Below are 16,437 nucleotides of genomic sequence, written 5' to 3' on the forward strand. Positions count from 1 at the left end.
TCTAAAAAAGAAGTACTAATAGCATTACAATACTAGTATGGTTAATTGATTAAATGTTAAAACGGCTTTCCATAATCGTTCTCATATTGTGACTCCATTGGTGTTATTTTCTGCCTCAGATGGATTATAAGCAGGTGCAAATATCATTAGAGTGTGGGCTTTTTGGAGGGAGAATTTTCATTGGTTTGAACGAGTATGTTCCTTTACTGAACAAGACTCGGTGGATTACTGATCCATCGACTTAGATTACAATTCGCAAACGATCTGAATTTGAAGTAATTGGCCTTTTTTTCAATAATAAGGATCTGCTGACCAACTAAAGGAGAAGGGGCTTGTCATTTTTTCAGTTAGTAATGTTGAATGATCTGTTTTTTTGTCAGTAAACAAGTAAAACTCTCTCACCAGAGCTTCTTATTAGATTTGTAGATTACTTTTTAACAAATCAGTTGACTCAAACACTTGCACTGAATAAGCATCTTAGTGAGTCGATTCAGACGATTTGAATCACTTGTATGGATCAAAACTTAAACCAATAGTTTAAAAGCAACCTGATCTTGACATGAATGTCTATAATGATGCCTCTCTCTCAGGAATTAAGAAATTGTTTGTTATTGTAATTAGTTAACATGTAAGCCCTTTGTTGTGACTTCTGTATTTCAATCAGTGTGTCAGGTCTGCATGACTCAAGCTTTCACTAGCATCCAGTATCACCCAAGACACCCCACATTACATCTGATTCCTCTTATTGGCTCATAGTCAGTTGCAAGAAAACGTCAGCTCGACCCAGTTATTCCGTTCCCTTTATATATGCGTACATTGCACAGCTGCTTCATACCAGCCCTTTTTAAAAGAGAGAATATATGTTTTTCTCTAATGCCTGATGCTTCGTCCATAGATATCTAAATTTGCTTCAAATCTTTATGTATGTCTGCAGGTTGACAGAACCCAGACAAGGAAGATCTGTCACTCCACGGTCAGCAGTGACAAGGACAGATATTAGGAGACTATTATATTCTTCCTATAGAAGCACTTCCTTCTGGAGCTTTATATCTGTCTCACATCCACACAGCCCATGCCATGGAGGCAATAGCTAAATACGATTTCAAAGCTACCGCTGATGATGAATTAAGTTTCAAGCGAGGAGAGATTTTAAAGGTAAGAGGCATTTTTTACTTGTGCATTTTTCATTCCTGTATTTCTGTATAATCAATCTATGAGGAACCTGATGTCTACAGAAATCTATAGTTTATCTTTTTGACCTGTTCCGATAAATGGTTACAGACTTTACATTTTAAATAGGGGTGTAACATTCACTCAATTGTTATTATTATTATTATTATTATTTTATTTTATTTTTTTACGAAAATTAGATTTCTGGACAAATTTCCTTTTATTATGGCTTGGACAAAATGCTGCACGTTTTTTGTGTAATTTAAATATAACACTGTAATAATGTACTAAAATAGCACTGCTCTTTTGTTGGTTTTGATCGATTCTGTTGTCCTCATTTGTGAGATTCTTTGAAAAAGGTGTCTGCTAAACAACCAAATTTAAATATAATGTAAATGTAAATAACAAAACTAAATTGAAATTTTAAAACAATACCAAAATAAAAAAAGTAACAAAAATAAAATAATCTTTTCATATGAAGAAAATAAGGCTTTTCATGTACTGTTTCCAGTTAAAATTAGAACAAGGATGCTGCATACAGTACATGCAACATGAGCAGCTTTTTATCTAAATGAGAACTGTATAATTTCAAAAATTTGAACCAAAAACTAAATGGTTTGACTGTTTATGTTTAAATCAGAATTTGTTTAGCATCTCAACTGATTTGAATTGTCACATATTTGAATCGATTTTCAACCAGCTTGCAGTTAATCATTGCATACCTAATTTTAAGTATCAACTTTAATCAGTATCAGAAATATATAGCATTGATTGTGGATGAGCAGTGATGTCAAGTCAGTTTTATTTGTGTCACTTTCTCAGCATTGTGAAATTGGGTGTCTTGTAACCTTATCTGCTTTAAACTGAACAAACGTTAATCAATTTGAAATAAAGGTTTAGTCATATGAGTTAGCTTTGAGGCCATAAAATATTTAATTTAGGCTCTGATATATATATATACATGACTATGAAAATTGTAGATTCACACTGAAGGCATCAAAACTATGAATTAACATGTGGAATTATATGTGGAATTATATACATAACAAAAAAGTGTGAAACAACTGAAAATATGTCATATTCTAGGTTCTTCAAAGTAGGCACCTTTTGCTTTGATTACTGCTTTGCACACTCTTGGCATTCTCTTGATGAGTTTCAAGAGGTAGTCACCTGAAATGGTCTTCCAACAGTCTTGAAGGAGTTCCCCGAGAGATGCTTAGCACTTGTTGGCCCTTTTGCCTTCTGTCTGCGGTCCAGCGCACCCCTAAACCATCTCGATTGGGTTCAGGTCCGATGACTGTGGAGGCCAGACAACTTTCATTAATATTAATAAAAATGTTTTCTCTTGATATTATATAGACCTACTTACCTGCAAGTAATTTGCAAGTAGCATATACCAGTTTTCAAAATTTGGTGCCTGTAAGATTTCTTATTTATTTTTTACAAATAAATGTATACTTTTATTCATCAAGACTGCTTTAAATTGATCAAAAGTTACTTTACTTTACTTTACTTTATTGGTTTATAGTAATGTGGACAACCTCTTTTAATCAAAAGAGCAGCTTTAGCCTCTACGGCTAATTTCCAGCTGTAGTCCCCAGCCAGTTATTAATTGGCATACATCAATAAATACATTGCAATTAATACAAGGCTTAAGCAAGAGCTTAGACAAACAAACAAGGTGGTACAAAATTGAAACAGACAAGCAGGCACAAATTACAAAGACATAAAAGCAGGTCAAGCAATAAACAGTATGCAAAAGTGACAGTGTTCTTTTGAACTTTTAATTATCAGTGAATCTTTAAGAAATCATCACAGTTTCTAGTTTCCACAAAAAAATAATAGGCACATAATAAGCTACTTTCAACTGATAACAACAAGAAATTCTACTGAAATCGCAAATCAGCATATAAGAATGATTTCTGAAAGATCTTGCGACACTAAAGACTGGCTAAAAACAACTTAGCCATCATAGAAGTAAATTATATCTTAAAATATATTTCAATAAAAACAGTTATTTTAAATGACAATAATATTTCACAATATTCCTATTTTTACTGTATTTTTGATTGAATAAATGTAGTTATGGTGAGCATGTCTTTTGGAAAAAACGAATCCTGCTTCTGAACCAAGGTCAGTCACCCTAGCAACTCAGACTCCCCCAAATCACCCACCCCTAAAGGGTTCAGCTCCATCCAAAAGATTTTGGACTGGATTCAGGACTGCTTGCCATCCTGCTGTAATTTAATTTAGGCCATGGATCAGCTATTCTTGCCCCCTGGAACTTTCATCCAGCTAAATATAAGGCTTCAAAACTGCACATCATTCTCAGTGTTCTAGACAACTTTTAATCAGCAGCATACATAAGTGCTCCGTGCTTCTGAATTCTACCAACTTGAATATGATCGCACTGCCCTTCACCCCGATTTTACTTCAAATTTGCCCAAGTATTTGGCATGCAAATGAAGGGATTGGGATACTGGGCCAAGTTGAACTCCTGCAGAGGGTCAATGAAGGACCATCTCTCAAAGAAACCCTTGAGCTATGATGTAATGAAATTCATATTTTTATCATCTTCTAAATCTTAATTTTAGAGCCTCTAATGAACTAACTATCTTGGCAAAAACATTGTTCATTTGTGGCATTATGCTCTAGCCTGACTACGTCAGACTTCCTACTTCCACTCAATTTCATTTCGCTTCTGTACTCAGTCTGATACAGCACCAGAGCTTTCTGTTTGCCACCGGTCTGGAAACAGCCGGGCCAATCAACGAACAGAGGGCGGGCTGAGAGCCGTGACGTAGATGCTTAGCGCCGAGTTTTACATTGTAGGTTAGAGAAATCGAAAACCGAAACGAGCGCGGAAATGGGAAACGAGACACGGGATGCAATTCGCTCTGTTATGGAGAACATTCAACTCTTTTTCAAACTGCAAAAGTCGTTTACAGCCATGTTCACTCAGGTATTTCGCTCGCATCAACATGTGTTAACAACAGGTTTACAGTGGAAGTTCAATCATAGATTTGAGTTCGAAGCATGATGTCTGTGCTTCGATGCGGCTGTACAGGCACATAACAAACGTCATAACTAAACGTATCTGATTGGCTACGTGTAACCAGTGATTTTAAACTTCAGACAAGCGCCCCCTAGCGAGAGAGAAAACACTTCTCTATTATGCCATTCCAGACTCTGTCTACGAAGCAAAGTGAAGTAGCAGAGTCTGGTATTACCAGGCTAATTATGCTCAGTGACACTATCAAATTTTCTTATCATATATCATAATTACAATTTATCATATTAAAAATAAGTTTAAAGAGAGGGATACCAGACCTCTGTCTCTGGTTGTTGCCTATATTCTGCATTGACTTTACCCCATACAGAAAGTAAAAGCTCAGAATTATTTTCAATAATTCAACAATCCATTATAAGTTATTATTTAGGTGTTTTATTTTGAGACAATTTTTGTCCTTAAAACACGTTTAGAACTGCTTGCATGCATTTTTTTTCTTATAAATAGCCAAAGAATACAACATTTTATAACTAGTAAGATCATGAATATAATTAGCAATTACTTAGCTGAAATAATATGCCATGGTGATATGAGAAGTTGTTTGAATAAGTGGTATTTTATTTATTTTACAATTCTATGTTACCAAACGTACATAGTTGAAGTAACAGAATTGGAAACCTGTATCTTGTATAGAGGAATGTTCACATTTTGCTGTTCTCTATGAGTTGTGACAAACTGAGAATCATCTTCACTAAAAAGAGAGAATAACAGCCTAAACATATCCCATGGGATAACAGCATTTGCTTCTAATATGTTGAGAATATCCCCAAGACTCGGTTAGGTTGGCCTAGAAATCCTGGCTAATTACTGTATCAGTCTCCTGACTGTAGGATAGGATTTGATCTTCTCTTTGGATTCCGTTTTGAACCTCTGACTCCAGGGAACTTGTCTTTTTGCAGGGTGTCTTGTGATTTTGGTGCTTCCCCCACACTTCCCCCGAGGGCAGTGTAACAAGTTTTTGCTGTATGTCATATTTGCGACTGACATATTTGCATATTTTTTGCCCTACTTTCCTGGTTTTTTGAGATTTGATTCTGCATTCAAAGGAGTTGCATCAAATAATGTCACCTGCAAAATAAGAGGATTCCTCATGGCTCACACATATCTTTTGCTCTTCCTTTCCTTCAAATCTGTATTTCATTTTCCCAGTGAAAAACAAATATAAATATTTTTAATAATTAGCTCAAAGGGAAAATATATATAATTAATTATAATTGAAGACCAAGATATGGCTCAGATATAGTGGTCTTTAACTTCCAAAGGTGGATAGAAGAGTTTGGAAGAGGTTTGTAGAAAACACCAAGTGGACCTGGGTTTGGTCAGTTTGGTCATGACAGTCGTGTCTCTGATGAGTCATTCAAAAATGCAAAAAAAAAAAATACTTGGACAGATATAAAGCAATTATGGGATTGTATACTATCTCAGGATTTCAGCCATTTTTTTTTACTGAGCAATTTATGGAAGCTACATTGCAAAGGCAAAATAATCTATATTTTATCAGTAGAGTTGTGAATTTGCAGTCTCAATTGAATGTGTAGGGAATAATTAATGACTACTGAAATATAAAAAATAATGCACACCTGTGACAGAGTGACATGTCCCTCTCAGTAAGCGCAGCACATACACAATGCACATACCTCACTCCTCCGCTGTAATTCCCTGCTGAGGCTATGTGGGTGCACACACACAACACTGATTAGGGATATGCCGGTTTTAAATTTTCATGTTGCAATTAATTGCTAATGATTTTATTACGGTATACGGTGTTATCACGATATTGAAATTTTGGCTGGTAAAAAGTGTTTTCATGATACAATATAACAGGTTTAATAACATTTTTCTTATAGCAAAAATAATTTAACATTTAAAAACAATAAAGCAATAAACACACAAAAAATTGTATAGCAATTTTTTTTCCACACAGACTAAGGCTACATTCACACCTGCAGGGCTTAATGCTCAATTCCGATTTTTTGAAAAAATTCGATTTTTTTGCAAGACCGTTCACATTTCCAATTAAATGCGACCTTTTGTGATCTTCTGTGTGAACGTGAAATGACCCAGAAGTGACCCGCATGAGCAGAAGAGAACTCAACGGTGAACGACGTCACTCGTTGTTAGCGGAAGTAGTTAACGTTAAGCATGGATGTCACCAACAGTGTAGTCAACAGCGGAGCTCTTTTTGCAATATTAAAGTTATTTCACCAACGGAGCCAGCACAATTACAATCTTCTCATTTTAAGAAGAAAATTAACAAGAAGGTTTTTGGCCATGGCGTTTTGTGGAGCGGTGTTAGTAATGTCGGTACAGAGAAACGTGTGGGTGTGGAGTCACATGCAGGAGTGGTGGGATACTGATGTGAGTGGCTCTTCTCGTTCCCGCCTAACGTTACTTCAACGCAGAATTATGGCGTTTGTAGCATATCAGTGACGTACGGGTCTGATACATGTGGCTTGGCCGTTCAGATGGAGGTCGCATTTCAAAAGATCGGATACGTATCGGATTCAGGACCACATATCCAAGTGGCCTGGGTCACATTTGAAAAGATCGGATCTGTGACGTTCAGACTGTCATGAAAAGATCAGATACAGGTCGCATAGGGGCAAAAAAATCGTAATTGGGTCGTTACAGCCTGCAGTGTGAACATAGCCTAAAGTGAAAAATAATTATAAAGACTAATAGGTATCACTTTACAATAAGATCTTGTTAGTTAATCTTAGTTAATGCATTAACATTCACAATGAGCAATAGCTACATTTGGTACAGAAGTTATTAATCTTTGTTGAAAAAAAAACAACAACTTATTTTAGTTCATGTTAAATCATAAAAATAACACAGTTCCAACTTTTGATTTTAACAACGTGTTATTAAATATTGGAATTACCCAAGATTAATGAATGTTTTGAAGATTTTTTCATTGGCAGTTTATGTTAACTAATGAATTAACTAATGTTAACCAATGAAGCCAATGAATGTAAAGTGTGACTGAACAATAAAGAATCAAAATGTTGTATTCCAAAACAAGAAAATAGTCTATTAAGTCTAAATATTTGGCGCTGTGATGAACACCATAGCGAATACACAAATCTGAATGGCTATTTAAATAATTTAAATGTGTTTTAGAAAGAAGCGCAGCTGCTTTATTTACAGGTTTCCAGGGTAACAGGTATTATGTTTAGTGCCTTCAGCTGTCAGAGTGAATTTGCTTTCATTCAGAGCATCTCTCATGTGCTCCGCCATGAGCTGTGGTGTTGTGCATAATTTTTTATAAATAGTTATTCTCAGTATTTTTAAGTGCCCACAAAATAAATATTGTGCATGTTCATTATCGTGATATATTGCATTACCGAATACCTGGACATGTCTTATACTGGTTTCACATACACTCAAATATATATACTCCATCTCCATCCTGACAATGATCCACACCGTGCATAACTACACAAACACATATATATTTTGAAGTTGTCCTTCCTTTTAATTTTTAATTTTGTTGATAACACTGATAATAGTTTATCATTTACACGTGTCTTGCCTATTTAAATGTTTTACACCATTCAAATTGCTTTTGAGCTGCACACACAGTCATTCAAAGCACGCACAGAGCTGCGTTTCAGATAATGTGCGTACATAAAATTATTTCTTCTTGCACATATCCTTGCATCTGAATGAACACATAAACACAAAATTATCTCAAAATAACTGTCTCGGCAAGTATTCTCCTGAGCACAGTCGGTTATGTCTTAAGTGAACATAAACAGTGGTGAAAGTGCATCATTATATTGGATCCATGCATTCAGTCTTTGATGCCTTCATGGTAACAAACGAAAAACTTCAGTAGTATTGAATTGAACTATTGAGTATTGAAAAATGATTTATCTTTCGGTGCCAAATTTCGGTTCCAAAACCCAAGCGGCCGTTTTTTTTTTTTTTTTTTGCCAAGCAGCTGTGTCTGTGTGAGCTTGTGGCATACGTGCATGTAAGGACCTAAATTCGCTGTAATTGGCTGTCCACCACCACATGACGTGACGGGGAGGATTTCTGAAGATACTCGCAGTCACACAACACAAGTGTAGTTGTTTTTTCTAAAAACCTTTCCATTTTACAATACGAAAGAGGTCTAAAGTGTGGCTACACTTTATAAAAGTGGATGCTGAGTCAGCAAAGTGCAACATATGCGATAAGAGTATTGCAACCAATGAACTTGTATTACCGAGCCAAAGATGATCTATTATTGAACATCTCGAATGAATAAAGACTTCAAGTTCATCTGTAAAGCACATAAAGCTATCGTTTGAGTTTATAAACTTCTATTCCATGCATGATTCATATGGATCTGTTAACTGAATGCAAAGTGTGAGTTCTAGGAGAATCTTTGTGTCTTGATGAGCATGTATCACTCACTATGAGTCGCTAAATGAACAGCTGCTGTTCTTTTTTTTCTTTTTTAATGGAGGATCAGTTGCCCTATTGGTTAAAATCCCAAACTGTATACTTAAATATTAAATTAAAAAATGACATCAAAACAGGGGCTTTTGCGTCATAAAGTGGTGGGCTGCTGTGGGCCAGAAAGTCCAGGACCAGTTTTTGGTCCCAGTCCGCCCCTGAATTTCACAACTTAAACCGAATGCATCCCCATGACGTTGACCACCACTTTATGTATGTTAGCTTGTGCTGCTAGTCGGTTGCTGTAGCGTTAGCGCTGTTATTTCCCCCTTCACATTAGCCTCTGCATCGTTCCATCCTGATATTAGGAAGAGGAAGACAATACCAGAAGGTGCCAATCCCTTCACACTGGCAGCAAGAGGGAAAATGTCCACACAAAGACGCAAAGACAGTTTGATTTTGCACTATAATAGTTTTTTTTACATTCCTTTGGATTTTAGTTGGTTCAATATTAGCCTGTACACAATACCATTTGTTTATTTATTTATAATATGTTCATGTGGTTGCAAAAAGGTTTCTCTTTTTTGTTAATTTTGGCCAAGTAAGGATTGATACCAATCCTGAGTGTCTGCTGGCGCACCCCTATCCAAAAAGCACAACCAGTTGTATTAATAATTTTATCCTGAGTGTGAAGTGTTACCAGAATTAGTTTTTAATTAAGGTGAAAAATAAAAGTTTAATGTATTTGTGTTGATGTTGAAATGGATTTTAAAGCATATGGTATTGGAAAAAGTATAGTTAGGAACCAGTATCGAAACTGAGGTATCGAAATTGGCACCGGACCGAAAGATTTTTAACAATACCCAGCCCTAGCCTAGGACTCTGTCAACAGGGGAGGAGAGAGAGGAAGATCTCCCAACCGTTCGTCTCAAGTCCACGTCACCTCAAGTCAGACCCTCTCTCCTGCTGCATCATCTGAAGGTGGGATGTATGCTGTGATGCTTGATTTTATGAGCACTCAAGAGCAGAGAGAGCAACATTACCTTCTGGAGCTACAAAGTCTACAGCAGTCTATTCTGCAAGCTGTCCAGCCAACTGAGAGGTTGAGTGATGTGGAGAGCCAACAGATGGAGCTCCCAATGGCAGCTCATCGCAAATGTACAGATTAACAGAGAGAGCGCTACTGACCAACCGACAAGGGGGCCAGCAGCCAGCCGATGCTACAAACAGAGCCAAAGTTGCAGGGGGAGGACATTGATAACTTTTTGCATCACTTTAAGCATCTGGCTAGAACTTGGAGGTGGCCAGAGGACGAGTGGATTTATTATATCGATCCCCTGTTAACTGGGCAGGTGAGGAATCACAATCTGAAACTTATCATTTGGAACTTGTACTATCGTTAGGTGAGGCCTGAGCTGCATACAGAGGATGAGATTGGTGAGACAATGGTCCTGGAACAGTTACTCAGTGATCTTCCCTAAGAGATCTGAGTGTGGATGAAGGAACATGAGCCAGCAACTGGATGCTAAACTGGTTCAGCAGTACATCAGTCCGCTCAGTGACTTCCATGTTGCACACGTTGATTTGACAGTGTTGCACAGAAAGTAGCTCCAGAGAAAATAATTTTTTTTCTAATCGCTTGTTAAGTCTGACGTCACGTAGCAGCGCTTCCGGGTCCAAACACTCTATCAGTTACCATGAGAAAACAACAAAAGGTGCTAATATAAACTCACAATGTAATAGAATATTAGCGAAAAAGTTATAATCTTAACCTTTAACTCCATACCGAAGTCCCAGATAGCCAGACAATGAAAATATAAATATAAAAAAAACATATAAAAATTATTTGTGTTTGGGACGCTGTGAGCAGGGAGACTGTAGTGTATACCGTAAGTTTGAAAGCGTTTAGCTTAAATGATTAATATGAATAAACAGTGCTCATAAACGGCTGCTGAGGTCGTATTCTCAAGTGAAGTGAGTTGAGGCTTGGACCCGGAAACAGCGCTTCTTACGTCATCACTTAACAACCGAATTACTGCCAACAACTGGGTCACAAGGCAACAGTGTGTTCTGTTGTTAAATTTTTGCTATAGCCGTATTTCCACCGCAGGAACTTTACCTAGGAAATAGGGACTTTTTTTGCCTGGTACTTGGTGTGTTTCCACTGCAGGAACCAGGAACTAAATAAAGTTCTGTGTAAAAAAAAATGCCCCTCAGAGTCCCTGCTGGCGAGGTAGCACTTTTTCAAAGTTCCGGAACCTTCAGGGGCGGGACTTGGACGCTAAACATCCTGACTGGTTGAGTTCACGCAGCATTGGTTGAGTTCAACCACCATTTATTCGGATCAACATTTTCAAAATATTACTGTTATCGTGTCATGAAATGTAATTTTAAAAGTATTTAAAGCGAGAATGTAGTTGATTAAAACTCAAATATGTGGTTTATTTATAAAGACAGCTTTTATTTAAAAATGTGTTTCGCCGATCTCGGAGACTTGAGCTCCATGCGATCAGCGGGAGCTCAGTCCTCATGTATACGCCGAGAGCAGCCTCTCCTCGGCTTGACCTTCTGATGTGTGCCGCTGGCTCTGATGTCTCTTTAGTGGTTAAAGGGGGGGTGAAATGCAAATTCATGCATACTGAGTTTTTTACACTGTTAAAGAGTTGGATTCCCATGCTAAACATGGACAAAGTTTCAAAAATTAAGTTGTACGTTTGAAGGAGTATTTTTGTTCCCAAAATACTCCTTCCGGTTTGTCACAAGTTTCGGAAAGTTTTTTTCGAGTATGGCTCTGTGTGACGTTAGATGGAGCGGAATTTCCTTATATGGGTCCTAGGGCACTTCTGCCGGAAGAGCGCGTGCTCCCGTATAGCGAGGCTGAGCAGCACAGACATTTCACTGATCAGAGCGATTCACTGATCAGAGCGAGAGCGTCGCGAAAGTCACAAAAGAAGTGTGTTTTGGTTGCCAGGGCAAGACAACCCGGCACAGATTACCAAAAAAAAAAAAAGCATTAAGGGACCAGTGGATGGAGTTTATTTAAACAGAGCATCAACGGAGTTGTGCAAGTGTTTTTGTTTGTTCCCTGCATTTCGAAGAAGCTTGGTTTACAAACAAGGCCCAGTTTGACGACGGATTTGCGTATCGTTTATTTCTTAAGGATGATGCAATCCCAACGAAAAAGGGTCACGATCGTGTGTTGGAACCGCAGGCGGTGAGTAAAACTGCTTAAAATATCTCTGCCTCCTTGTTAGTGCGTCCCCTCCCATGCTGGAGACCTGGGTGCGAGCCCCGCTCGGAGGGAGTCGTTGCTGCTGCTGCTCTCGTTCAGTTTCAGCCTCGGGATCTGATTCTGGATCATAAATAAATGGCTGAATCTGACTGTAAGCCATGGTTTGTTATGGATGATGGTTTTTCCCTCATGGTAATGTCACAGCTTACAAACGCTCTCAACGCAAAAGCCTACTCGCACTCGTGATTCTTTAGCTCCGCCCACACGTCACGCCTCCAGTCGGTCGTGTTTTTCCGGGAAAATCGGTACAGACTATCTTTCTCTTATGAATATAATAAAACTAAAGACTTTTTGGAGTTATGAAGGATGCAGTACTACTCTATAGGTACTCAAGATTAACAGGATATTGAGTGAAAACGAGTTCACCCCCCCTTTAAACATAAAATATAATTAAGTTTTGGGTAAATCTAACAGGTAATATTTGGTCTGTATTCATTTTATCTATATGTTAAAATGAAAATAAAAAAAGTCAAATTTATACAATATTTTGTTTCATTGTAATGGCTGTATATATATATATATATATATATATATATATATATATATATATATATATATATATATATATATATATATATTAGGGGTGTAACGGTTCACTAAATTCACAGTTCGGTTCGATACGATTCACTGGTGTCACGGTTTGGTTCGGTATGGTTCCGTACGTTTTAGATACAGCAAAAAGAAAAAAATGGCAGATAAATTTCCTTGATTTTTAAAAAATGTTTTATTTATTAAAACTAACAAAGTATGTTTGTTTTTTTACATTTAACAATGATGGAGCTATTCTTTATCCATCTTCTATGGTGTTTTCTTAACAGCATACTGTATAAAACAAAAACAGCTCCTTATAAAAAAATTAAAATGTTATATTGTTGTAGTAGTTATGAACAAATACAAAGATGTAACTTTTTATATGGAATTCTATAACTCTTTATATTGAGTGTGTTTTTACTCAATTGGTTCTCTATAGGGCTTATGTTTTTTGGAACAAAGCAGGAATTACGGTCTGGCTGAAATGGGCTCGTGTAGGAATATTGTAACGGGGCTCAATTACATTAAGCATGTTCTCAAAACCTGCGTTTTCCACTACAGAGTAAGGCGCTCGTTCACTCAGTACGCGCTGAAGGCTCGTTGCAAAATGGCTAAAGGGTCTTTCACACAGGACGCGGTACGCGCGGCACTGGACTCTGGGCTCAGCGTTGCCCTTCAGATACAACGCGATTTGCGCGGCACCATGCCAAGAGCAAAGTAGGTGGAGTTTTCAAAACTGCCCGTGCATACGTTCAATTTATAACAGTTCTTCTATCTAATAACATGCAGGCCTGTTAATTGTATCGTACTGCTCAGGAAATTCCAACACAGAACAGTACTAGTCCATTTTGATTTCCGTGCTTGTTTGGATGCCCCGATCGATTGGTAAAGTGCACCCAAACACCAGACCTGTTGGTTATTGGAGGATCTTCTATTTCTGGTCTGTTAAACGCACTGGCCACCGCGTACCGTGCATGAACTGCTCGTTCACTCAGCGCGTACTGAGTGAGCGAGCGCCTGACTGAGTAGCCTAACATAAACATATAAGTTGGTGTTTTTTTTTCTTCTTCGGGGGTGTCAGGGGCGTTGCCTGTTACGTCGTTTGGGTTATTGGGCTACCTTGTTGAACGCATATCATTATATTTCAAAAAAAAATTTCCAAATATAATTAATTAGTCCAACGAACCGTTCGGTTCATAATGCGTCCGAACGGTTCAATACTAATACGCGTATCGTTACACCCCTAATATATATATATACATATCCCTGAACTAAGAACATTTCTGCAGCTGTTATTATGTTTAAATGAAAACGAAAGGAGGCAGTGGTATTTGATATCATAATTAGTTTTATTGTAAATGTACAGTGAGGAAAATTGCAGTAGTGAAGGCGAGCTGACTGATGTTATCAAGTACACTGCTGTTTGCAGAATTACCGCACTTGCGTCGTCGTGGACATCACACTCCCGATTCGAATGTGCGAAATCTGAACTACCGAGGATGCACGTCCAAAATCAGTGCACTTTGTATTGAGAAATGCGCACAGACCTACATCACCGCTCTATTTGCCTAATCTTCCCGGTACTTTACACTGCGGTGAAAACGCAGGGAGCGGCAGGTCTGGGGGGAAAATAGTTCCAGGGGGAAAAAGTTCCTGGTACAAATGTTCCGGGTAATTTTGGTGGAAATGCGGCATATGTCCCATGAGAGGAGGACATAGATGTGAACAATACATGCGAGACACAATGATATATGTACAAGACCAAATTTATTTTTTGAATGTGGCTGTTGTTAATGACTTACCTGCTGACATGATTTTGGGGAGAGACTAACCAGTGCTTACAGAACTTTTGCATTCTAACTTTTGCATTCTAAGATTTTGTAACCAGTTGCTCTGCATGCAAAAAAAGTGTGAAGAACCCCATTACTTGGACTAAGGAGTGTGAAACAGCTTTTAACAAATTAAAGAAACAGATGTGTTCAGGCCCAGTCCTCAAGAGTCCACACTTCTCTAAAGAGTTTGTTAGAGGATGCTTCTGCTGTGGGGATTGGAGCAGTCCTGGACCAGGGAGATTTGGGTTAAGAAAAGCCCATTGCTTACCTGAGCAGGAAGTTGCTGCCAAGAAAGACTCAATACTAGACAGTGGAAAAGGAAGGCCTGGCAATCAAGTGGGCATTGGAGATCCTCAGGTACTACCTGTTAGGAAGAGAGTTCTTGAAACAGATCAAAGAGCCTTGACATGGATCCAAACAATGAAGGATCACAACTCTCATGTGTCCAGGTGGTATCTTTCCTTGCAACCATACCAATTCAAAGTTCGACATAGACCTGTCCCCCATTATAAGATAGTGACTACCTGTCTTGGTACCTGGTCGGTTCGTGGTCTGGAGATGGGGGAAAGTGATGTGACAAAGTGACCTGTCCCTGACAGTGCGGCACACACACACACTGCATCTTACCTCACTTCTCCTCTGTAATTCCCCACTGAGACAATGTGGGTGCACACGCATGCCATTAGCATACTGGTTTCACATACACGCAAGCATATCCACTCCATCTCCATCTCCTACAATGATCCATGCTGCATATAACGACACACACATATATATCTTGATGTTATTATCCATGCCGTGAGCAGTTCCCTACAACAAAGTTTATATATTTATCTGTTTTTGTTGTTTTGTAAAGTGTTTTCTTTGTTACTTTGCGTATAACTTTGGTCATTTTTCTACTGGGACAATTTCACCTCATCACTTTTCACTAAACGTCTCTGCAAGTATTGCCATATTTGTTTGATCATTTTAGGTGTTTTATTTTGAGACATTTCCTGGTGCTTGTCCTTAAAAAAGTGTGACTAGAACTACTCTCTTATGCATTTTCCGTACAAACATCCAAAGACATCCATATAAAACTCAACATTTTATAACTTGTAATAAAAGCTCTGCTGAATTAAAGGAATAGCAGTTAGTTCAAAGGCAAATGAATAATGAACTATTGGTAGAGCTCAATTGGTAGAGCATTGCGCTATCAAGCGCAATGTTGGGGGTTCGATTTCCCAGGAACACATGATAGGTAAAAATTGATAGCCTGAATGCACTGTAAGTCGCTTTGGATAAAAGCGTCTGCTAAATGCATACATTTTATTTTAATTTAATTTACTTCATATTGCCCACTCATAGAAAACACCTTGACAGGCTTTGGTCAGTTGGGTCATGACAGTCATGTCACTGATGAGTCAGTGAGATGAAACAGTAAAATATTTTTTGAAAATTCATATGTTAAGCCCTACAGAAGAAAAAAAGAAAAACAAACACATAAAATTAATGCTATTAAGATTAATGGAATACTCATTAAAAAATAACTAATTTTATAAAACAACTGATTCAGATTGTAATTTAAAATGAGCCATACTAAAAGCCAGTATAAAAATCTGTGCTGTTTTGAATGAGATGGACGTGATAAACACATCTGACAGAGACATGATTATGCTTCATATAGTCTTTATTTGTTTTGTACTGCATTCTCTGTTGCTTGTTGTAATAGGTTTTTCTAGAGAGATAAGTAATAATGTGATATTCTCATGAGCTAATATATTTAGTAATACATTTTAATATATTAGTAAATACATTTTTTTGATAATGACAACAGCCTGAGTGTAAATAGTGGAGTTTTTGGATATTTGTTCCTTTGAACCATTCGTAGACACTTTATTATCCAGGCTGAACTCTTCTGTTTGTAATGCAATCTGTAGTGCTTTGACATAAGCCATAGAAACAATGTATTTTCTGTATTTTTAGCGGCACTTTCACTGACATCTAAAAGTGCCTCAAGCACAAGGCAGAATGCCACTAAAAGGTTCTTTCTGCTTCTAGTCTTGAGAATTTGATGTTGCATTAGAGACGTGACTATGCTTCCATCTGTGCATCCAAAACACCTGTTATTAAATGGTAAATGGTAAATTATATGGTATACTATTAAGAAAGGAAAA

The 16,437-nt window shown here is 37.6% G+C and overlaps 1 protein-coding gene across 3 annotated transcripts in view; it reads left to right on the forward strand.

Moving 5' to 3' along the window:
• Window positions 1-16,437, forward strand: part of grb2a (growth factor receptor-bound protein 2a) — a 50,414-nt gene that overhangs the window by 3,720 nt on the left and 30,257 nt on the right. For all 3 annotated transcript variants that reach the window (XM_026263007.1, XM_026263006.1, XM_026263005.1), the window contains one exon: window positions 935-1,155. In XM_026263007.1, the coding sequence (XP_026118792.1) occupies window positions 1,078-1,155 (78 nt within the window). In that variant the 5' untranslated portion in view covers window positions 935-1,077. The remainder of the gene's footprint in view (window positions 1-934; window positions 1,156-16,437) is intronic.

Source organism: Carassius auratus, chromosome 6 (genome assembly GCF_003368295.1).
Source record: "Carassius auratus strain Wakin chromosome 6, ASM336829v1, whole genome shotgun sequence".
NCBI classification, from domain to species: domain Eukaryota; kingdom Metazoa; phylum Chordata; class Actinopteri; order Cypriniformes; family Cyprinidae; genus Carassius; species Carassius auratus.